At 47.0% G+C, this 24125-nt stretch overlaps 4 protein-coding genes across 4 annotated transcripts; 1 reads left to right on the top strand and 3 right to left on the bottom strand.

Annotated features, from left to right (window-relative positions):
• The first annotated feature begins 324 nt into the window (after positions 1 to 324).
• Positions 325 to 1410, top strand: LOC136473450 (putative cyclin-dependent kinase F-2). Its single transcript, XM_066471093.1, has one exon. The coding sequence runs from the start codon at positions 325 to 327 to the stop codon at positions 1408 to 1410; it is 1086 nt and encodes a 361-aa protein (XP_066327190.1).
• Positions 1411 to 3177: 1767 nt separating this feature from the next.
• Positions 3178 to 4409, bottom strand: LOC136473458 (deoxyuridine 5'-triphosphate nucleotidohydrolase-like). The gene is made up of 3 exons (XM_066471102.1): positions 4004 to 4409; positions 3818 to 3909; positions 3178 to 3702 (listed from the first exon to the last, which is right to left on the bottom strand). The coding sequence occupies exons 1-3, from the start codon at positions 4351 to 4353 to the stop codon at positions 3458 to 3460; spliced, it is 687 nt and encodes a 228-aa protein (XP_066327199.1). The 5' UTR covers positions 4354 to 4409; the 3' UTR covers positions 3178 to 3457.
• Positions 4410 to 5449: 1040 nt separating this feature from the next.
• LOC136546641 (guanine nucleotide-binding protein subunit beta-like) lies at positions 5450 to 12299 on the bottom strand. Its single transcript, XM_066538639.1, has 6 exons — positions 11941 to 12299; positions 11735 to 11829; positions 8480 to 8904; positions 6992 to 7355; positions 6141 to 6254; positions 5450 to 5739 (listed from the first exon to the last, which is right to left on the bottom strand). Exons 1-6 carry the CDS (start codon positions 12047 to 12049, stop codon positions 5704 to 5706), a joined length of 1143 nt encoding a protein of 380 aa, XP_066394736.1. The 5' UTR covers positions 12050 to 12299; the 3' UTR covers positions 5450 to 5703.
• Positions 12300 to 19821: 7522 nt separating this feature from the next.
• LOC136546737 (glucan endo-1,3-beta-glucosidase 7-like) lies at positions 19822 to 23104 on the bottom strand. The gene is made up of 3 exons (XM_066538740.1): positions 22847 to 23104; positions 21256 to 22530; positions 19822 to 20288 (listed from the first exon to the last, which is right to left on the bottom strand). Exons 1-3 carry the CDS (start codon positions 22917 to 22919, stop codon positions 20251 to 20253), a joined length of 1386 nt encoding a protein of 461 aa, XP_066394837.1. The 5' UTR covers positions 22920 to 23104; the 3' UTR covers positions 19822 to 20250.
• Between the last annotated feature and the right edge of the window lie 1021 nt (positions 23105 to 24125).

A 24125-nucleotide genomic window follows, 5' to 3' on the forward strand; every position in this document is an offset into this window, starting at 1 on the left:
GCGCGGCGGGGATGGCGCTGTTCGGCCAGATCGTGTGGGAGAACGACGTGCATACGGTGAGGAGCCCCGTTGTGTTCATGTGGAACAGACGTGATCAGTGACACGCAGTCGGACTCGGCGATGCTCTGAATTGCGGGAAACGCAGCTTGCTTGACACTCACGCGTTCGTGTTATAAGTATCGCCCTTTCTCGCGCAATACGCACATCCGTCACCGTCACCGACGTTACGTCGTGGACCTCTTCTCCTCGCCTCGCAGAATCCGACGTCCCCTGCCTAGGGCACGCATCGCAATCCGCCGTCGTCGTCGCCCTGCTTCACTCGTGATGGCTGCCTGCGTAGAGCCCGCCGCCGCCGTCCGCCACCCCACCGCCGCGGCAAAGACCGGCCTGAAGAGGAAGCGCATCGCCGTCGGGAGCACGGAGCTGTACGAGTTCGACGAGACCAGCCGCCTCGGCGCGGGTGCCTTCGGCGCCGTCTTCAAGGCCCGCCACCGCGCCACGGGCCAGAGCGTCGCCATGAAGCGCCACAGCACGGCCGACGGCGGCCACGCTACGCTGCTACGCGAGGCGCGCTTCCTCGAGGACGCGTGCTGCGGCGGCGCCAACCCATTCGTCGTCGGCTTCCACGGCGTCGTCCGCGACCCGGTCACCTGGCAGATGTACCTCATCATGGAGTGCGTGGCGAGCAGCCTCCACGACCTCCTCCGCCAACGCCCCCGCGGGAGCCCGCCGCTGCCCGAGGCTAACGTGCGCGCCGCCATGTGGCAGCTACTTTCGGGCGCCAAGAAGATGCACGACGCCCACATCATCCACCGCGACATCAAGCCCCAGAACATCCTCGTCGACGAGAGCCAGAGCATCGTGAAGATCTGCGACTTTGGGCTAGCGATATCCACGGACGAGCGGCCCCCGTATGAGCCGGCCGGCACGCTGTGGTACCAGGCGCCCGAGATGCTGCTGGAGAAGCCCGACTACGACGCCAAGGTTGACGTCTGGTCGCTTGGCTGCGTCATGGCGGAGCTCGTCAACAACGGCACACCTCTATTCCAAGGATCCCACGACGACGGACAGCTCTGCGCGATCTTCGATGTGGTCGGCGTTCCTGATGACAGCACGTGGCCGTGGTTCTCGTCGACGCCATTCGCCACCGAGGTGGTGCCGGAGCTGGACATGCAGCGGTACAACCTCCTGCGCGATCTGTTCCCCGAGACGAAGCTGTCCAGGGATGGATTCGAGGTCCTCAGTGGCCTGCTCACATGCAATCCCGACAAGAGGCTGACGGCAGCCGCCGCGCTCGAACACCCATGGTTCGCCAAGGTCGACGGTCTGGAGCTACCAAAGAAAGAGAAGATTGCGTCCACGTTGCCCAAGCCACACAAACGACAGAGGTTGCGTGCTGTGTGCGTGTGACTTAGATTTAATTCCCTTGATGCTGCTTGTATCATGTAAAATTAGTCTGTTGCTGATGTGAACAGATGGAGCTTAAACTCCTGTAATGTAATGTTGTGAGCACTGTGATGATGTAAAATTGTATTATTTCAATTGATGAATCATTTTTGGTTGTCCTTTTGAATGAATTTGATTGGTCTTGCTGTAAGCTTGTAACCATCCCATGGTGAGAGCGCTAAGGCACCTAGATGTCTCTAAATTTTGGTATGCCAGATCTCTGGTCTCTAGCAGGAGACAAATCGAGTAATAAAGTGAAAAATAAAAACATGGGAATTCAGGAAGAAGATGGAGAGGCTACTGATGAAGAGGAACAAGAATCACGAGAGTGATGCATGGATGAATATGGATCAAGGAAAGTTGCAACAAGAAGGAGCCATCCAAAAAGAGCTGGGTCATCCAAGACCGTAGGAAGAACCAGAGACAAGAAATTTTCAGAGGAAAGTCAGGGGGGAGCCTGGACGAACTGAACTCAGTAGGTTGTGTTTCCTGATCAAGGTATGGGAGGGCTGGACCAATTTGATGCGGGACATTGGAACATGATCGTGTAGCTATACATCTATTTGAGGAGATTCTTGAGGGAAGGAGAGGTGCCAACTAAAACCTTGGAAGAGATTTTGGTTTAAAGTTTATAATATTTTCCAAACTAATTTGCCTACTTATTTTTGTTGAAATAACTAATTTTAAAAGCTAAGCGCAAAGTTTGAATGAGTTAACTTTCAAATTCAAACCAAGCTGCGTGGTAAACCTTCTCTCTTTGAATTATTTTCCTAAAACTAATATGTGCATTCATCTAACCAATGCATGTGTGGAGTGGTAGGCTCTTGTTTAAGTTTGTTTTGGTTTTACTTGTTTTTGCTTGGAGTAAGCCTCTTTTGAAAACCCTTCGTTTCTTAATGTGAAGCCCATTTTACCCTTGCTGTAACCATCACACGGTGAGTGCTGAGGCACCTAGATGTCTCTGAATTTTGGTAATGCCGGATCTCCTGGTCTCTAGCAGGAGACAAACTGAGTAATGAAGTGAAAAATCAAAACATGTGATTTTAGGAAGATGGAGAGGTTACTGATCAAGAGGAACAAGAATCACAAGGGAGTGATCCATGGATGAATCTTGATCAAGGAAAGTTGCGACAAGGAGCCAGAGACAAGAAATTTTGAGGAAGGTCAGGGGGAGCCTGAACAAACTGAACTCAGTCAGGTTGTGTTTCCTGATCAAGACATGGGAGGCTGGACCAATTTGATGCTGTAATAGGAACCGGGATTGGAACAGGATGATGTGGCCATACGTCTAGTGATTTTTTATTTTATTTTTATAATTCTTTTCGTAATTTACAAAAAGACATTAGGAATCTGGTAAATTTCGAAAATATACCTAAGTCGTTTTCCGTTGGACGAAGATTAAGTATCGTACTTGGCGAAAACAGAGTGAATAGAAAGGCCATTCATGTGATGTTGCAATCTGCCTCAGTATGCGTCACTTTGACTGGGGATATGGTCTGACCCCAAATTCCCAACTTGAGCCGGCTATTGGTGATTTCGCTCGCCTCTGCAAGAGAGGAATTGCATGAATTATGGCATCGACCCACCATACAAGGATACTGCAGCATAATAGCTGCTTGTATCAATCAGATCTCAGCACTTCTGGATACATATGGATGCATTCTGCAGTTCTGCGGGCAGTTAAACCGTGGAAACAGTCAACTTCCAGTTAATTCGTCTTTTCAGATTGGAAACGACAAGTGGATGCAATTCCACGGAACTCCAGAAACGATCAACACGATTGGTGCACAATAAAGATCACAGAATCAACTGAGTTCTCGATAATACCTGCATTCAGCTACCTACGCAACCTAAACTTCGACGACGTACTAATCTTACTAGTAGTCGCAGGATAGTGGGACTTGAACATCATGAGTTCTTACAGCCAACATAAGACACCAAGGTTGCAGCACCATCACCATCCTAATCTAGATACTCAATCCTTCGTGAGGGAAGGAACCGTTAAGGTTCTTCAGACGCCGGTGGATCCGAACCCTCCCTCGCCACGGACGGTGGCGTCGAGGTCCTCCACCTCCGCGACCTCGGGCGTCGCGATCACCTCGATGATCATCTGCGCGATCCTGTCGCCGGGCTTCACGGCGAAGTCGGCGTCGGAGTGGTTGAAGAGGATGACCCCGACGGGGCCGCGGTAGTCCGCGTCGATCACGCCGGCGCCCACGTCGATGGAGTGCTTCAGCGCTAGCCCGGACCTCGGCGCTGCAACGCGACCAGAACCGGCCAAGCATTTCGTCAAACACCCGCGGGGCGAACAAACCGAACAAGAAACGAGACACCGAAGGAAAAGGAGAGGGGCGGTGGTTATGTCGCTCACCGATGCGCGCGTAGGTTCCGTGGGGGATGGCGACGCTGAGGTCGGTCGGCACCAGCGCCTTGCCACGCGCCGGTACCAGAGTCTCCACGGCACTGACAAACAACAGACAAAGAAACAGACCGTCAACAGATCCGCGCGGCGCTGAGGATTTCTTGGGCATTTAGGGGGCGGAGATGAAGGGCGTACCTCGAGAGGTCGTAGCCGGCGGCGAGGGCGGAGCCGCGGGACGGCAGCACGGCCTTGTCGGAGAGCTTCTTCACCTTGAGCAGGGGGGAGATCTTGGAGATCTTCTGGGGAGGCTCCTGGACGGACTCGGTGGTGGCGGCGGGATGCTCCTGGACGGAGTCGGTGGCGGCAGCGGCGGCGCCGTTGGAAGCGGCCATGGCTAAGGTCGAGAGGCTTCTTGGGTGCAGGCGGCGGGAGAAGGGGAGAAATCTGGCAGGAGTTGGGGTTGAGTGGAGGAAGATGTTGCGGGGGCGGGGGCTAAATAGGCAGGCGGCGGCGCGGGAATAGATGGCGCCAAACTTTCCCGCCATGTTTGCCCTGCCCTGCTGCCTCGAAATTTTTCTCAGCCTCCGATGCGGTCTGCGGCCTGCCAGCCATTTTAAATGCAACCACCAGGTGCCTAGGAGTACAAACAAACTTTTTCTTCGTTGCCGCAAAATCCGCTTGCTTTTTTTCTCGGGGATTGAGTTTTATTTCTTCATTAAGTGAGAAGAAAGATTAAAAAAAGGCCCGGTTACAACAACTGAACAACACCGCGAAGACGACTTTTTTTTTCTACCGAAATAAACGATCCTCACAAGTAACAAACAAGAATAAAGGACCAAGCGAAAGCGATGCCAAACATGCACGACGACATCGGCAGCAGGGAAGAGTGGCGTCCGCCACTCCGCCGGATGGGTGGGGAAGAACTACGAGCGGGCGTGCAAGACGACAGAGACAGGCAGATAGGAAGCAGGGTTTTTTCGCTCCACACTCGAAACATCAAATCGTGAATTGGTTCTTCTTGTTCCGTCTCAAAATATTTGAGTTTAAAAGGTGCCGTGAAAATAAAAAAGAGAGATAGGGAAATAGAGATAAAGATGTATTGGAAAAAGACATATATGTATTAGAAGAAGACAAATGTGTATTAAGGAGTGAGAAGGTAAGTATTTTAAGACAAAATGAGAGAGAAATAGAGATAAAGATATATTGAGAAAAAGAAATAGGCATATTGGAACTAGACAAATGTGTGTTGGAAGTGAGAAGGTCAAAGTATCTTAAGATAAAAATGTAAATCCTATAAGATCAAATATTTTGGAACGGAGGGAGTAATCAATTATGAGATACTAAGTGACTAATCCCAATCCACAAATAATCAGCCTGTTCGCTTGCTCGTAAACGATCGTAAATTTCCAGCTCTCTCACACCAAACCAGCCAGCAGTAAATAATCCACGATCGTTTACGGCCTCCCGAACAGGCTGAATCACTGTTTAACTTATTAAGAAAAGAAAGCAACATTACTAAACACAAAATGCATAGTACGTCACGGGAAGCTGATGTTCCTAATTCGGCAAATGAGCAAACTGATACGATAAATTGACTCAGGAATATACATGCTACTTCTCTAAATCTGAAAAGTAAAATGGTTGTACAAAGAAAGGGCAGATCACACGTAACTGATATTCTGGTAATGACAGTATAAACAGTTACTAACTCAACAAGATACAGCTCTGAGACAAATTGCACTTTTTCCATTAAACATTGGGCGTAGTGCACAAAGATTCTATACTACAAAAACAACAAAGGGATTCCCAGGACAAGTCGAGTTGATCACCGATCACCATTGTCTGTTGTTAAGGCGCGACAAGGAACATACAACATGGGGGAGAAAAGTTGGCCTTCAAACTATCTTCCGGGTACCACTGAAGGCCCAAATCTGTAAATTTTCAACAATTGTCAACTTCGATATCAGAAATACTGAAATTTGCACCAAACAACTCTTTATCTGGGAATTCTCAGGGTTAGCGATAGAATATGTGTTGAGTGCGGAAAAAGAAGGGCATAATCCATTATTCCATCCTAGGCATCAAGAACTAAGAAGTACCAGTATTTGAATCCAAAGAGTACTCATTATCAATACCAAGTAAAGATTTTACCATGCAGTACTCTAATGAAAGGTATTCACTTTGAATAGGGTTTAACAAACAGCATAAGGTGAGTATGCATGTAGTACAACTACTACTTCAGTTACAGTAGAACTGTTAGTGTCCAAGGCATAAAAGTTCAACAAAACTGAGGAAGCAGTCAATGAAAACGATCTTTCGTAAGTGTTCTTACCTTCAAATTTTTGTCCCAACTTCCTGTACACAATGCACTCCCATCAGATGACATCCCAAGGCAACTTATACGACCATCATGGGAGTTTTGCAGGTTCCCCAAATTAAGTACCACCTGCAAAGTTTCAACGAAAATTAACAAGAGAAGGTAATATCAACAATAATGAGAAACAGACAAAAAATGTCAGAGGTGACCCACAAGCCTTCACAATAACTTGAACTCAGATATGCTTTTAAATGCAGGTATACAATTATCCATTAAGTTGGCCCAATTCAAAACCAACGTTCTAAACCTCTTTGGCCTATAGCACTAACTAGGAATATCTTGATACAATACAAGGTGATCTGAAGCAGCATCCTCTAAATTTGTATGCATGACCTGCGCAGGTTGATGATGTGCGGACTAATATGGAAGGAACAGAAGCTAGGCTACTTATTCATGAGGTCCTGGGCCTAGTGCAAACTTCAATTCATGTAATTGTGATAGTTGCTGAGGAGCATTTCAAAGGAAAAATTAGGCAATTAGTTCATCATATTCCATTGCTTTCCCCTGTGGCTAAATTTCACTTAATAATCACATTTGCATGCTTATATTGCTACTGAGTGGCAATGGAGTTACACTTATCTAACATAAAGATTTTATCACTAGTGTTAACAGCATGCCAAACATTGCCTAACTATGAATTTATGTGGCTCACAAAAGTGAACTGTAATCAATTATGTCACATTTTTCTCAACAGAAGGAAACCGGACAGTGGTGAAACAGTAATTTGTCGATTATGGGCATTAGTTTTTCTTTGTAATATATAATAAGCTGTATTCATTCCATGGCAAATGGTAAAAAATGCAAACCTCGGCAAGAAGTGTGTCCCACACATAACAGTCACCATTGGAGTAACCAGCAAAAAGCAGCCTTCCTGATATCGAAAATGCAATAGATGTAACAGTAGGTAGTTCATTATCATTTCTATCAGGCTCCCTACTGTACACCTGAAGTTGATGCCCTGTTCTCATATCAAATAATCTACATGTGCCATCATCTGAGCCAGTACCAAATCTATGGCCATCAGGGAAAAACTTCACACTGTTAACGTCGCCCTCATGTCCATGGTAGGTTCGAACAGCTCGGCTTGCAATTCTGATATCCCACAGCCTCACAGTTGTATCACATGAGCCAGAGACAAACATATTCGTATTTGATGAGTTGATGGACACACTGAACAAGAAAGGAAAACATCAGAGAACTCAAAACCAAAGAAGTACACATGAAAAGAGTATAGCAAACTCCAAATATCAATGATGACCTGATAAACCAGCACTTTCAGTTAAAAAACTGTAAAGCAGCAACACAACTGTGCTACCATATATTACTTTGATGTTCATGTATTTGCTGCATAGACAATGCATTTGGCACATTTGCATCGGCTAGACTAGTTGGTAAGACTGTCTCCAACAATGAACCCATATGGGCACCCAAACCCAAAATGGCTAGCAAGATACCCAAAATCAACCTCCAACAGAGTACCTATACAGGAGACATATTTTGGGTTGCCTGAGAGGCACAACCTAGATATGAGCATCCTCTCTCCTGGAAACCCATTTGTAGAAAGGATTCTCTTTTGGGTCTTGTTGTTGGAGAAGATGCCGAATATGTATTGAACCTTTTGCCTGTAGCGCTACCCAAAGGACGAATGGGTCTTGTATTTTGGGTGTTGTTGTTGGAGATAGCCTAAGTAGTGCCTAATTGTACTAGGGCAATTGCATCTAGAATAAGTGATGTAATATCAGCAACCTTAGGCAAGAGTGTTACCCAAATGCCTACTGTGCTACCACGTGAAGATCTTAGTACTCCACTTCCGTTCCAACAAACACACACGAGCACGTGCGCGCACACTACCAAATAAAATGTACTACCAAGACATATCTCATGGTAGATCAATGAAACTAATCTGAAGTAGTTGATGTTGGTGCATTTTTCAATAAACTTAGTAAATAGAGAAGTTTGACTTATGGCAAACTAAAACAACCAAAATTTTGGAATGGAAGGAGTACTTGTTATTACTAAAATTACAGTGAGTGCTAAAAAGTAAGCTTTCATTTATGTAGGTAAACTTTATTAAACTCAACATGAATAATAATCAGTTCACAAACAAAACTTTAGAAGCAATAGTGATAATTTGATCATAAAACATTGACATATTGATAAAGCTAGCAACCTAGTGTGCACCAGCCTAAGCTAAAAATGTATAAGTGAGAAGATACCAATTAACTTTGAGGAGAGAAATCAGCAGCATTACACATGACACTAAAATATGCAGTCCACAAAGAACAGACAATTACCTTTGAACGTCAGCTGTATGCCCTGATGGAAATTCACCTCCAAATATTGATATCCTCTGTCCAGTAGTAACATCCCAAAGAACACATGTCTGATCACCTGAGCTAGTAATAAGGCGAGTTTCCTGATCTGGGACATATTGGCATGACGAAACATAGCCCTTGTGTCCAGTAAGAATTCTTGATACTGGCATGTTCCCATCTCTATCTGCTTGAGAGTTGAGATTGAAAATAGAGCATGCGCTATCAAGACCACCACAGGCGACAGATTGGCCATTGGGTGCAAGAGCACACGTCATCACCCATGGGCAATGCAGCTTTATGGCATGCGTTTTCTGGCTTGTCAATGCATTCCACACAATTAACCTTCCATCTTGAGAGGCACTGACTATCCAATTCTTTTCTGGGGTCCAATCCAGAGAATATACCTGTGATGACTTAGGAGTTAATAGAACATCGCTAAACCATTTCATGTAGCATTTTTGCAAGTAGTACCCTTCAAAGATAGCTGAAGTACTGAATTTCCAAGAACCACCACAGAACTCAAATATAGGCATCTTTGAACAGTTGGAACTCCATGCTCCAAAATTTTTCATAACTTTAGCATCATGAGGTGTTCTACTCTAGTTAAATGGTAATAAATCTGGAAGATCCTAATTTTTAGCAGCGGCATCAAAGCCTGGACAAACAAAGGCTTCCACCAAAACAATGGGATGATATAACATTAGATGGGGAAACTTAGTCCTTGCTAGCTTGCTTCTGAAGAGAAAGAATGATTTTCCTTTAACAGCGATGACTTGACTTGACCCCTAGAAATAATCCCCTTAAGTAAACATCATCCCTCTTCCCTCATATAGTTACTCTACAGAGATAAACCCATCAGATTACAGAACTATTTACCTGTACCTCTAGCTACCAATTATCAAATAATACTTCAGTGACAGGTTCATGCGGTGCTACAGTGTCTCTGCAGCAGAATTTACATGCAGAGAATCTTGTCCCATGGCCTTGTTTAGATCACCTCCAAATTCCAAGTTTTTTCACTCTCTCTCCATCACATCAATTTTTGGACACATGCATGGAGCATTAAATGTAGGTAAAAAAAAATAACTAATTGCACAGTTTGGTTGTAAATCACGAGACGAATCTTTTGAGCCTAGTTAGTCCATGATCGGACAAAGTTTGTCAAATACAAACGAAACGTGCTACAGTGTCCAGATTGCAAAAATTTGCAATCTAAACGAGGCCCATATCTCAAACATCAACCTCACAATGGTATTGTTTGCTTCTTCATTACTCAGACTCAGGCTCCATGTAATTATCATATATTACTCATCTTTGTGGAAAAAGCAAACGGATAAAGAGGCACTTATCACTTTGATAAATGAAAGCTACCAGTTTATCCACATTCCATGTTGCAACTACAATTGGTTTTCAACCAATAACATGTAGGTGATATAGTGATTATATGAACGCGCTATGTGAAATATGTTGCACTATATATTTTGTAACAAAAGGGAACCTTTTCTATGGACGAGCTCTAGCTATCACCAGTTCACCACTTACAGTGGCAACAGTGACTTCAATTGAATGATGATTGGCCCAGCTTAACACATATCCAGTTGTACCATTGCATCGATTCTCTCTTGTATAGTTGATGGTTAAGTACTAGAGTTGGCTTTTTTTTTTCTTCAGGGCTATGGAAAGATTGGATATGAAGTGTCCTCACTGTTCACTAATATTTTTAAATCTTATTATAGCAACCTACAGTTATCAAAATTCAGATTCGCACTTCGATTCAACAAAAAGATGCATTCTGTCTGAGGATAATAATATCTGATTAGGGACATAGTGTTAACTCACTATAACCAGAGCCAAGATGTGCCTAGGTAGTGCAAAGTACCCAAAATTCTATTCACTTGGTAAGATTAGCCTGGCCTGCTAGAAGAAACTAAAATCATACAGGACCAAACTTACATACTGATGGTCTGATGGACCCATTCCAGCTGTTGACAAATGTTTACAAACATTGATCCCTGAATCCAGCACTTGCAGTTTCAAAATTCTATATGGCTCACTTAACAATTCTCATAGACCAAATTGCACTCCAATTTAACCTTACCACACATTCTGTCACGATAAGGCTTATCTAATTACCAGTGCAATGCCCAATCAGTATAGTTAAGAACCATTTTGTGGCTAAATACTGTAAAACGCCCATAACAGTTTCATAACTTGGTAGGGTAAGCCTTGCTTGCTGGATGAATCTGATGATACACTTTTTACAAGACAAAGTTAATTGAGCACTTACAGACTCCGTCCCCTTAGAGCAACTCCAACAGCCTTTGTATAATGCTCCTTAAAGCCCGGTTTGGCGATTGTTGGCCAAAAGACACGTCCAACACCTCTCGCGTTTTCTTTTTTTTTTTTTTCCCCAAAAGCTATCCCTGCTATCTCGCTCGTTATCTTTTGCGAGCCGCGCATGCTCGCCATCTACGGCTCCCGCGCGTGATTTCCTCTCCCAGGCGCCTAGCTCTCCTGTGATTGGTTGACAAACACGTGATCCTATCCTATTTCAAGTGCCAGGAATAATCCAGCAGGTGAAAATTGATGGCAGTTACGTGATGTGGCCAACTTTTTTAATATAGAAGGTGAAAAATACCTAGGCTGTTGTAGACCTCTTCTATTTTGAGGAGTTTTGTATTTTACACAATGGCTAAACCATAGAATTTGGCTATTAATTTTAGATGAACTCTTAGAATTGCTCTTAAATGCACGAGGGCCTTCAAACTTTGAACCAACAACCTTAGAAAGTGCATCCAACCTACAATTCCCAGACCACTAGCCAACTTCGCTGTAATCAACAAAACTGTGTCTAGAGCAACTTGAATGGTGCTAAACCCTGGTAAATTAGGCGAAATCTTTGAAAATTATAGAAGGAAGTTGAGGCTGAAGGCAAGTACACCACAACTCCACAAGGAGTCCAGGACGCACAAAACGCCATCCAGGTCAACAAGCACGCACCCTGGAAGCTGGAGGCGATCCTATTGACCAGTTATTACTTATTACTCACGACGAACAACATCGCAGGTAGGAATTGCTAGCACTACCGACTCCAAGTTCCAAATTCCGCAATCGCAAAAGCGAACAAGAAATCCCACCCATCTCACACCCTCAATTGCACACAAGGAAACAGAAACTAAGGGAAAAGTCGCAAAAGTTGCGCCGAAATGGAGGTGAGAGACCAAAGTCAACAACCTTTCCGCTATGGCCCTGCAGCGTGCGGCAGCAGACCAGATCCGTCGGGTTGAAGCTCACCGGAGCCCTCCCCTGCGACTTGGAGTACCTCGCCACTGCACCGCGCAGTCGCACGCACACAGAGCAATCAGCAAATGCCCGCGAATTCCCCGAACCCCACGAGAGTGGGTTCCCGACGAGGAGCGGGGAGGAGAGAGAGGCCTCACCGTCGGTGTCGAGGAGCGTCTCCCGGCGCTGGCGGAGGCGCTCGCGCAGGGAGTTGACCGACGCCGTCGCGGCGGCGTGCTTCTCCTTGAGCTCCGCCACGGACGCCATGGGTGCCGCCCGCTGCTAGCCTCGCGCCGGAGGCCGCCGCCGCCTCGGGATTCGGGTGCACGCGGGTGGGGATCTACGAGGATCCACGCATGGAGCTGAAATTCCAATGGCTGCGGGTATGGTACGGGGAGCTCCCAACGGAGGCGGCTGAGGGACTAGGAGGAGGAGGAAAGGCGGCGGCGGCGGCGATGGCGACGACGACGGGAAACTGACAAAGTGGAGGGGAGGTGGGGAGAGGTTGGGCCGTTGGGGCAGTGTATGATTGTGCGAGTTGTTGGGACGCGTTGGGTTTTTGCATTTGGGTACGACGTGGGGCGAGTTGCTCGCCCGTACAGCGCATGACATCTGGGCCCCGCCATCGGGACGTGGGCCCGGCTGGTGTGGAGGGTTTATGGCAGGCTGCTGAAGTGCTGACTACTGAGTGCTGAGACCGCAGTGACCGTTGAGGTTGTACCAGTTCGCGAGTTATGAAAACAGGGTAAAAGATCATCGGGTCACATTCTTGGTAAGCAGTTGGAAGCTTATTGCACTCTTTTTTATATAAGAAAAAGCAAGCTCGTTTCTTTGAGTGTACTGATATTTTTCTTTTCAGGGCTTAATCCCTACCATGCATTATAACATGTGTGTTTTAAACAGTGGACTATAGGCTATAACAATGCTATAGTGTCAAAGAGCTGTTACAACACCTACAATAAAAATAGCGGGATATAACAATGCTATTAGCAGGTGGAGAAGACTACGCTAAATTCTATAGCTCGTCATTTAAAACTCTAGTCATTATAGGTAGGGGTAAATCTAGCAATCAGTGAGATGGAGTCAAGTTTAATAAAACTTAAGAATTAACAATGTTTTGTTAAGAATTTATACGATTTCATCAGGTTCAGTTAATCATAGTCTTTTGTTTGACAAATACTCCGTACTAAGATAATATATAAATGCTTACACCCTTAACCAAAAGCATGACCTTTTTCTTGTGTGTGAAATCAAACACGTCATCATGTTACATAAATATGATTTGTTTAACAAAGTATCACATTATATTTCTCTCCTTCCTTTTAGATACATGTATAGGTTTATTGTTGGGCAATGGGCATATCAATTTTCCTGGGCAAAAGTATTACTTTAATAATCCTATGGATTGAACAAGGAATAAAAAAATTACTCTAGTAAGAAGACTATGATAGTGTAAACTAATCATATATCGATACAGCAGTGTTAAAATGATCCTTCACATTCACTAAGAGGGTCTAAAATCACGAGGCTATTGGGGGAAAAAAAGAAAAGAACCTACACCATTGGATTTTACGATAGTCAAGAAAACAAAGGAACTTATATCATAAGATATTTGATCTAACGGCTTCGATTAAATAAAAAGTTACATATAATACAATTATGATATTTATAGAAATAGACAATAATAAAATATCTATGTTGTTGGATTTATGGCAATCTAACATCTTAGATTAAATCAAATAGCTGATGCCTGATACAACGACGAGATTATTTTAATTTTTATGATAATTTACTGCCTTAGATTTTAAAAAATCCATGTTTAATACAAGTAATAGAAAGTAAATTCAAAATAAAAACAAATTAAGAAAAAATGACAATTAAATTTCCATACGAGTTGGAAAGAAAAATACGTAAACACAAATTACATGTAAAACATAATTGTTGAAGGAAAAAGTCATAAAAACTTTGAAAAGCTAAGAGCATCTCCAAGAGTTTGCCAAAATTAACTTGGCAAATCTTGTGATTTGGCAACTTGCTAAAATATATGCCAAGTGAAAAAATAGACCTTCTCCAAGAGTTCCCTATTTTTGACTTGGCAAAACTAAAAAAAGAAGGGCCCACCAATATTTTTCTGTTGACCGGTGGAGGTGGAGTCCGTCGCCGATGCAGGATCGCGAGGATTGGGGCGGGCGCGCGATCTTTATGGCGAGGGCTCAGCTGGGCGCGGGAAGGAGGAGGTGAAAGTTTGTCTCGCGCGCGGGAACGATGCCAGCGACGCGCGGGGGAGGGATGCGGAGTGGAGTCCGCGCGCGGAAAGATACGCACGCGGAGGGGTAGAATGCCAAGCTCGTAAATTTGCCAACCTCATTTGCCAAGCTGTTGGAGAGGAATTTTGCATGTTTTGCCAAATTTTCAAGGATGCCAACCTCATTTGCAAAATTGTTGGAGTTGCTCTAACGACTTGATCTCTAAACGAATGCTAAGAAAGAGTTCCTACATAAACAGTCCATATAAACTATAATGATTAAGTAGCTAAATTCAAAGCTAAACTGTATATAAAAATAGTAACAATTTACATTCATTAGACGAAAACATTTTTTAGATAATGACATTGGAAGAAAACATATTGGAGCGATATAGATTTATGAGAAGATATAGGAAAAAGTAAGTAAAGACTCCAATATAAATGGAATAGGTATGGAAATAGATAGTAGTAGTATAGAATTAAACCACCATTCCAAAGTGATTTTGTTAGATAGTGTCGGTGTTTCGGACCGGGGGTCCTTAACCAACTAGTAAATTTGTACTGCGTGTTCTCAATCCCGGATGGTGATGCAAAGAGACACAATGTTTATACTGGTTCAGGCAATCGGTGCCCTACGTCCAGTCTGAGAGATCGATCTTGTATTCCTTGCACCGAAATGCTCGTAGTAGGGGGTTACAAGCAGGGCGAGAGATGGAGCTAGCCCCAGGTCTCCTCGTGGAGCGGTGTGGATTGCTTGAGATGTTGATCTCAAGCCGTAGAAAAGCTTGAGTGTTCGTCCGTGCGTTTGTGCGTAAGTTCGTTGTGTGAGCCTAGGTCTAGTCGCCTCCCGCCTAGAAACGGTCCAGGTCCATCCCTTTTATAGTTGAAGGGGGGACAAGGGTAATACATGTGCTAACTACACGGCATCGTGCGGACGGAGGCGGCGTGTCCGAGCCCTGTAGCCTGTTCCTGTGGCGGCGTGGCCGACGGAGTGGTCCGTCCTTGAAGTACTGGGGCGACGCGCCGGTCACATCCGATCCTGTGCGTCGTGGGAGCTACAGGGTTACCTCGAAGCAGGCGTAGCGGTCGGCGTGCGGGTCACTGTGTGTTGACTGCGCGAGAAGCCGAGGCTCAGTTAGTGCCGAGGCCGAACCGTCGTGGTGGTCTCAGCAGACGTGAATCCCGAGGTTGGCGAGACCCTAATGTAGATTGCCGAGGCTAGGAGGGAACAGTTGGTCTCGTACGCTGATTCTGAGGCTATGGTGACCCGCACTGGACTCCCCATGCCGCGTTGTCTTCGGGGCGGGGGTTACGTGGCACAATGTAGTGCAGGCGCTGATCGTGGGCACCGCACCAGAACACAGTGGCCGGTAATCCCAGTCGCGCCCTGTCCTAGTCGGTATGGCGTTGATGCGACTCCTTGTCCCGTCGGCCACTCTGCGGTGTCGAGCCGTCGTCCGGCTGAGATTGCGGGAGTGGTTGATGCATTAATAGGACGTGACGCTCTGTCGGGAAGACTGGTCGAGGCGGGAGCGACGGGTTATTGCCGAGCCGGCCTCGAGCAATACGGAGAATCGCTGTCTCGTTTGAGGCTGTACGCGCGTGGCCTCGGACGAGACGGAGAATGGGTTCCTTGTCGAGGCCTCCCGTGAGAGGCCTCGCGCGAGGCGAAGATTCATCGGGCCGTCGAGACCTCCTGTGCGAGGCCAACGGCGAGGCGGAGAGCCGGTGGGCTCGGACGGGGCGGAGGTTAACCAACGGCTTACCCTCTGACTTTGTTTTTTATGGGGTTGAAATGGTTCTTTCGATATACGCTCGGGTACCCGTTTTATGGTACCCGACAGATAGTAATAAAAAAAATGAAGGAAACTAGCTATCCAATGTGCACACCAATGTCTTGGCATGTATGTGAAAAATCATCAAAACACTTTTCAGATCTTAACGCTATCTCGTTCTCCTCCACTGCGCTCTACGCTTCCATCTTATTGTGCCTTCCGGTTGTGGCTCTAAAATAGTGTTTGGTCCGTGGGAGAAAATGAGACAGGACAAGACTATTTCATTTTTCTCGGGCATTCTCAAACAAATGCTTGTGAACAAAGCATCTCAGGACCATTGCCATGCCGATGCCGGGTTAGGAATTAGAGCTGGCTATATGTTTTTGGACCATTGGATGTCTTCATGTCTCGCTACGTTACCGGATCATATGTGCTGGCTACTAGTTCTGCTTCTGCCCAAGCTTTTTCTTTGCTACCGGGAGTTGGCTCACTCGATCGTGCCCTAGTCAAGCTTTTTTCCCCAAATGGTCCGTTCAAAGTCGAGCCCGTCGATTGAAAAGTGAAAACGATACTGAAAGATAATGGCAGTCGTGTACTCGTGTTCGTGGAGCGGCGACGGGCCGAGGGAGCGCGACGGAAAGATGACCCGGTCGATAAGGTGGGTCCAACCCCACCAACCGAACGAATTCCACCAGCCATCATCGACCGACTCGACGTTGACGGAGCACGTTGACAGCAGAAACCTTTCCCATTCGGACCATCGTCACATGCATACATATGGCATTATCACGGGTAGAGAACAGAGTTTTACTTCCGATGGAGAACCCCCTCTAGTCCCGGTTCTCCACCCGGGAGCAAGCATCCGGGACTAAAGGGGGTCCTTTAGTCCCGGATCAGGAACCGGGACTAAAGGAGTACCTTTAGTCCCGGTTCGTATTACCAACCGGGACTAAAGGTGCCTCCTGACATGCCACGATGGCCGACACCTTTAGTCCCGATTGGTAATACGAACCGGGATTAAAGGTTTTTTTTTCCTTTTTTCTTTTCATTTTATTGTTTTCTTTTCAAAATAGGTTTTCGAAGTCGTATTGTACGCTGCTAATTATACATTTATACGCGCGTATAGTATGTTTCAGTTCAAGCACAATGAACGTATTAAATCACACAATTCAAGCATAGAATATATATATATATATATATATATATATATATATATATATATATATATATATATGCATGCATCATATATATATTTACATGCATGCATGCATATGTGTATTTTACATTATATTATTTCATGTGCATATATTAAAAAAGATTGCATTACAGTTGTTGTGATATAACAAGTTTACTCTCATCCTCTAGCTTGGCTTTTATGGCAGTGTTGGGTCGAAGTAGAACTCGTCCTTGGAATCGATGACCTGCTCATTAAAAAAATCCGGCTATAGACTCTTGAATTGCTTTGATTTGGTCTTGCCGTATGACCTTTTCCTCCAACCATTGAGTCTACATGTTTGAATTAAAAGAAAATAAATTAATATATGTATATATATATATATATATATATATATAAAGACATAGTAACACAATCAATAATAATAATTAAATGAATATATAGTGTATTTTTAACGTACTTTGAGTCTTTCTATAGGAGTTCTTTGGGAGACCACCTTGATAAACTTGCAAACATAGTAACCATAATAGTTGTTTCTCTGTTCCTGCCTCAGACACCACTTTACGAGAAAAAGATTTGTCATCCAGCCTGGTGATCCGGTGAAAGCTATATGTCTAATTAATAAAGATGATGCGATTTAGGGGACTTACTTTCAAAGGGATTACATTCAGTGGCGCTTTGCATTTTCCCATGTGTTGCTTCTCAATAAAGGTTTTCCAAACACTGCCCAATAAAAAAATTGCTATGTCATCAGATATAGTTAATCATCATGTTTGTGTGTATATATAGTTGCTAGAGATACCGAAATTACCTCTGGATAATATCTATCATATCTTGATAGTCTTGTTGTGATTTTCTCATCAAGTCATAGATTATCAAGTGACTTTTCACCAGATCGATGTCCATCAATATTCAATGATTGCTGCATGTGTTTATAGGATATAACGCATAACACTCATTAATTAACTAGAATCAACATATGAGCCATTAAGGATGATCGATATTATTAACACTCACTTGAAGTTGTAGGGAAAGAGTATATCCTTCTTGTGCCGAGCTGAATACGGTCCGCAAGTTCAACTAGTACGGATTTTCTATAATTTTCTAACTATTTTCTAAATTTATATTTATATATACTACGTTTAGGTACGGTGATTGACATACTACTGCGACGATATCGGGACATGTAAATAAATAATCATCCGTACTAGTTGAATTTGCTTACGTGATCATCTCGGCGAGCATTTCTCCACCGGACGGCACCATACTTGGTCAAGGAAGAGCTCTGATTCTACGAGGAAGGGAACACGGTCTTCCACGACCGTTGCCGCTCTCCCTCGTAGAATCAAAGCTCCTGCTTGACGTCCGTTACCGCTCGGCAGAGAACATGCTCGCCGAGCTGAACACGGTCCGCAAGTTCAACTAGTACGGATTTTCTATAATTTTCTAACTATTTTCTAAGTTTATATTTATATATACTACGTTTGGGTACGGTGATTGACAGACTACTGCGACGATATCGGGACATGTGAATAAATAATCATCCGTACTAGTTGACCTTGCTTACGTGATCATCTCGGTGAGCATTTCTCCACCGGACGGCACCGTACTTGGTCAAGGAAGAGCTCCGATTCTACGAGGAAGGGAACACGGTCTTCCACGACCGTTGTCGCTCTCACTCGTAGAATCAAAGCTTCTTCTTGACGTCCGTTACCGCTCGACAGAGAACATGCTCGCCGAGATGAACACGGTCCACAAGTTCAACTAGTACGGATTTTCTATAATTTTTTAACTATTTTCTAAGTTTATATTTATATATATACTACGTTTGGGTACGGTGATTGATAGACTACTGTGACGATATCGGGACATATGAATAAATAATCATCCGTACTAGTTGAACTTGCTTACGTGATCATCTCGACAAGCATTTCTCCACCGGACGGCACCGTACTTGGCCACGGAAGAGCTCCGATTCTACGAGGAAGGGAACACGGTCTTCCACGACCGTTGCCGCTCTCCCTCGTAGAATCAAAGCTCCTCCTTGACGTCCGTTACCGCTCGGCAGAGAACATGCTCGCCGAGCTGAACACGGTCCGCAAGTTCAACTAATACGGATTTGCTATAATTTTCTAACTATTTTCTAAGTTTATATTTATATATACTTTAACCTTCTTTCATGTAAATATGCAAGCTTGAAGTGATTTTGAGCTCAAATTGCTTACAAATGAAAAAAACTACAATAAAGAACTATATATATAGTGAACAAAATGACATAAGACAATGGTGAAAAATGAGAGTATGAGATTGGTAACCTTTACAACTGAAGAATCGACGGAGGAATCGAAAAAATCGACGGAGGAATCGAAGAATGAATGGAGGAACAATGGAGGGAGGGAGGAAGCAAGAACACTAGTGCAGTGAGCTTCAAAATGTGCTGAGCTCGGGCTCGGGGAGGAAGAAGGAGACGGCCGATATATAAAGGGAGGACATTTAGTCCCGGTTGATGGCTCCAACCGGGACTAAAAGTAACTTTCCAACCCCGGGCGTAGCCACGGCCCGGGAGTAGACCTTTACTTCCGGTTGGAGCCACCAACCAGGAGTAAAAGTATACCTTTAATCCCGGTTGGTGGCTCCAACCGGGACTAAAGGTCCCTGCCACCTCTGTCTGGCGCAGTAGCCGTTGGGCAGGGACCTTTAGTCCCGGTTGGAGCCACCAACCGGGACTAAAGATATTTCTAGTCCCGGACGCAAAAAAAATTCCGGGACTAGAGCCTATTTTGATCGAGGATCAAAGGTCTGTTCTCTACTAGTGTATGACGCCTCGCATTCTGAAAGCTGCATGAAGATTATTTTTTAAAAAAATATATAGACACATACAATCTCATTCTACCGTACATCCAGACACACACACGCACTACACGTACACGAAGCTCACGGCGACACTGGCAAATCTAACAGTTCTTTTTTTTTTACACGAAGTCACAATCACAGCCCAGCCTGTCCAAAGGCAGGCAGGCAGGGCAGCTGAAAAGAAGTGTGCAACCAAGGAAACTTCTTCCGATACTACGAGACAAGAGGATGCTTCGCCTCCATTCCATGGATCGCATTCGCATCCATGCACTACACCACGCCACGGCAACAACCACAATTATTCGTAGCTTTATTCGGTTTGTCCAGAGCCCTTGCTGTAGCCTGCAGGCCCAACTTTTCATGCATGGTACTCGCAAAATTAATCATGTGCCACGCGGTTAGCACCGCCGTGCGCCGTGCATTATTGGCCGCCCCCGGTGTACACGCATGCGCCGTAGCCTGCAGAGATCGTAGAGAGGGAAACGAAGTTAGGTTTTGTCGCAGAAAAAAGAATCAGACATAAAGATAACAACAATCTCCGTCAAGAAAACTGAGTGCTGACGGTACACGTACACTGCCTTCGTAACAAAGTGGGCAAGTCCAACAAGAAGCAAGCACAGAGATACGGACGCCTAGATAACCCGAGAGATGAGTCATGACTCATGAGTGTACTTCGTGCGACTACAAGACTAGCAAAGCAAACTTGGGCACTATTACATTGTTACTATGTGATCACGCATGGAGACTAGGGCCTCGTTTAGATTGAAAAAAATTTCAACCCGATGAATAGTAGCACTTTCGTCTTATTTGGTAAATATTGTCCAATCGTGGACCAACTAAGCTCAAAAGATTCATCTCGTGATTTCCAACTAAACTGTGCAATTAGTTATTTTTTTTACCTACATTTAATGCTACATACAAACGGCTAAAAATTGATGTGATGGAGAGAGAGTGAAAAAACTTGGAATTTTGAGGGTATCTAAACAAGGCCTAGCATTTTTTTTTTTTTTTTTTTTGCAGCGAAGAGTGGAACACGACAGAAAGCGTCCTATGCGCAGCGCAGGGGAGGGTGGCCACTCATCAGTGCAGAGTGGACTAGTGCAGACGCTTGGCGCTGTGCGTGTGCGAACTGTCAGCACATGGACAGTGGATGATGGAAAGGAGGAGGACGGACAGGGGATGAGCAAAGCTGTTTTCCTTTTGTCATGCACATGTCATGTCACCATTTTGTCATGGTCGTGCAGTGCTGCAAGATCTGCATGGACAAAGCCCAACAAACCAGGCCATGTCGGCGGCCTGCCAAACGAGCAGCGCCGGCTGACGCTCCGTGACGATTATGAACAAGCATGTTGATTCGGCGGGCCATGATTCCATGAACAAGAACAATTGCAGAGCAAGAGAGATTGGAGGACGCGGGCACACGTACTTGGGTTTTCGGAGGTGAGCGTGGCGGACGCCCGGAAGTCGCAGTTCCACGGGTGCCGCCCGGCCGCCTGGTACAGCTGGTTCATGGCGTACGCGGCGTGCGCGCGCACCGTGCTGGGCTCGAAGCAGGCGCCGCCGGGCTGGATGGCGCCGCAGTCGACGCCCACCTGCGAGCACGCGTAGTCCAGGTCCGCCTGCAGCTCCGCGTCCGAGGCGCCGTCCCGCGCCACGCACCACCCGCCGGCCTGCTTGGGCTGCGCCGCCCCTCCTCCCCCTGCCGGCGCGGAGGAGGTCAGCCCAGCGTCGTACGCCATGGTCAGGTCCGTGTGGTACAGCCCGAACGAGCGCTCCGACGTGGGCCCGGGCTTGAGGTCCTCGTCGTAGAGCGCGAACAGGTACGTCTCCACCGACTTCCCGGGCATCAGCGGCGTGCCGGCGCCGGACCGCAGGTGCGCCACCAGGTTGGACACGTAGGCCCTGGCGTTCTCCGCCGTGGCGCCGGGCTCCCCGGCGTCGCCCTTTGTCGGCCAACCCGTCTCGGCCACCACGATGTCCACGCTCCCGTACCCGGCGCGCACCAGCGCCGACTTCACGGCGTCCAGCTGCGCGTCGAACATGTTGGTGTACCTGATCCTGGACCCGCCGTCGACGCGCCCGGCGTTGGGCTGGAACAGGCAGAAGGCCAGCGTCTCCGGGCGCGGGTCCGACTGGTACGCGAACCACGGGTACGGGTTGATCATGAAGGGCGCGCTGGTCCGGCTGAGGAACGCCAGGATCTGCTGCAGCTGCGGCGCCACGTCAGGGTGGAACGCGCCCGTGGACGGCGGCTCCGACTGCGCCATCACGCCCATGGTGTTGACGGTGGAGAACCTGATCCCCGCCGCGCCGTCCCCGGCCGCGACGGCCGCGGCGCGGAGGTTCTGCATGGCCGGGAGCAGCGCGGCGGCCAGGGACGCGTCCCCGGACTCCAGCACCTCGTTGCCCACCGCCACGGCCGAGATGGTGGTCGCCGGGACGAAGGGCAGCACGTTGGCCGCCAGCCACCGCGACGCCGCGGCCGGGTCGGCGGCCAGTGAGGGGATGTCGCCGTTCGACACGCCCACCACCACCGAGATTTCGGACCCCGCCAGCGCGCGGATCAGCCCCGCGTCCACGCCGTAGAGACGCACCTTGGAGATGGACGTGGATTTGAGCAGCTTCGCCGTCTCGTCCGGCGACGGCAGGTTGTCCGCCACCTCGCCGTAGTTGACGCCGATGTACGGCTGCGCTCCTGCTCCTGCACGCGTGCAATGTGGCGCAAACAAATCCGCTCCGGCATCACCAATCCAACCGCACACAATGACAGAAAACTAAAGCTGCCAGCCGATAAACATTGGATAATCCTCCCCCAACTCAATCCCTCAATCCGCCACCCAGAACAGAAAAGATAGAAAATCCATTCCAGTTCCAGAAGAACTTTACGGGGGGCAAAGCCTGGATTTCCTTCCCAATCCGCCAACTTTCCGTGCACTTCTCGGGACTCGCGAGAAAGGGAAAAGGAGATTGCTACTACCAGTCGTGGTAACAGAAAGAGACAGATTGGTGCTACTCACTCGACGCGCAGACGAGGCAGATGAGCCAGATTGGCAGCAGAGCGGCGACGGGCTTCCTCGCCGCGGCGCCCATGGGATTTGTCACCTGTCAGAGCCCAGAAGAAAGGGATTGGAGAAGAAGATTGGGGAAAGCGACGAGCTGCACTGCAGCAGAACGAGGCCAAGTGTGAGCCAGTGTTAGGAGTGGAGCCGTTAAAACGTGGACGCGAGCCCGCGGGACAGATGACGCGGGAATCGTATGCCTACGCGGGGGGCTACCCAGCACTCCAGCAGCCTATGCTATGGCGCTAGCAGGAAGGCCGTGCGGCCGTCGGACACGGGCTAGCTCAGCCCAGTGTAATAAGAGCAAGTATAACAGTAGACTTTAAGCCGACTAAATGTTGAGGTGAAAAAGAGAGGGAAGGAGAGAGAAGAAACGGGCTGTAAACTTATAGTTGGTTTGGGCACGAGAACAAAAAAAAAGTCTTTAAGAAAAATAAGTGGGTCATATATTAACTGTAAAGAGCTAACTACTGTATGAGTGAGCTAAGAGAAGACTAAAAAAAACCTTATAATCAGCAAGTATTATTAAAGTTGCTCTAACCAAGGCATCCAGTGTACCGGAGGCTCGACTTGAGAGTGCGGGCGGCTGTGCGAGGACGCGCGCTGAGCTGTGGCCACGTGCGTGGGCCGTGGCGCGTGGACGGCGGTCGGATCGCTGGACCCTGGAGGCGACGGCTGTGCGGTCTGCGGATGCGGTGGGCGTTCCCACCCACCTCCGACGAGGCTCGCAGAGGATTGAGAGGAGGAACGGGCGGGAGAGAGCCGTTACGCACGCGCCCGCGGACCACATTGCCCGGTGCCCCGGTACCGGTAAGTATGGCTGACCACTGCGGCTAATAACAGAGCCTCCTCATCGGGGTAACTTTTTTGGTTGAGGTCGTCCGGGGCGGGTGGATTGATCATGTCATGGTCATGGCATAGGGACAAACGCACGGGCACGGCCGCACCAATGGCTTTCTTTCGTACGTACGAGTATGATACTCCTAGTTTGTACCGTAGTACTGTACTGCCGCGCAATGCATGGATTGCGCTTTTCCGAGGAACAATTGGCCACGTTCGCTAGTCTAAATCTTAACTGAAGCTGGCTGAAAAACATTGTTCTCACTGAATTATTATGAGAAAGAAATAATATTCTAACTGAAAAAACAAGCCGAACAAATCAATATGCGCGTGGGCTCCAAGCTCGCACGGAGTAGGTGCGCTTTGCGGTGCCTAATGGAACACAGCTGCCTGCCAT

Source organism: Miscanthus floridulus, chromosome 1, assembly GCF_019320115.1.
Source record: "Miscanthus floridulus cultivar M001 chromosome 1, ASM1932011v1, whole genome shotgun sequence".
Taxonomy (NCBI): Eukaryota; Viridiplantae; Streptophyta; class Magnoliopsida; order Poales; family Poaceae; genus Miscanthus; species Miscanthus floridulus.

Coding starts and splice junctions, on each gene's coding strand:
- LOC136473450 (XM_066471093.1), top strand. CDS start 325: ATGGCTGCCTGCGTAGAGCCCGCCGCCGCCGTCCGCCACCCCACCGCC.
- LOC136473458 (XM_066471102.1), bottom strand. CDS start 4,353: ATGGCGGGAAAGTTTGGCGCCATCTATTCCCGCGCCGCCGCCTGCCTA. Junction 3,910..4,003: donor GCCGGCTACGACCTCTCGAG/GTACGCCCTTCA, acceptor GTTGTTTGTCAG/TGCCGTGGAGACTCTGGTAC. Junction 3,703..3,817: donor CGGAACCTACGCGCGCATCG/GTGAGCGACATA, acceptor GTCGCGTTGCAG/CGCCGAGGTCCGGGCTAGCG.
- LOC136546641 (XM_066538639.1), bottom strand. CDS start 12,049: ATGGCGTCCGTGGCGGAGCTCAAGGAGAAGCACGCCGCCGCGACGGCG. Junction 11,830..11,940: donor GACGCTCCTCGACACCGACG/GTGAGGCCTCTC, acceptor TGCGCGGTGCAG/TGGCGAGGTACTCCAAGTCG. Junction 8,905..11,734: donor TGCAGGGCCATAGCGGAAAG/GTTGTTGACTTT, acceptor AAGTCATCACAG/GTATATTCTCTGGATTGGAC.
- LOC136546737 (XM_066538740.1), bottom strand. CDS start 22,919: ATGGGCGCCGCGGCGAGGAAGCCCGTCGCCGCTCTGCTGCCAATCTGG. Junction 22,531..22,846: donor CTGCCTCGTCTGCGCGTCGA/GTGAGTAGCACC, acceptor GCACGCGTGCAG/GAGCAGGAGCGCAGCCGTAC. Junction 20,289..21,255: donor GCTCACCTCCGAAAACCCAA/GTACGTGTGCCC, acceptor CGATCTCTGCAG/GCTACGGCGCATGCGTGTAC.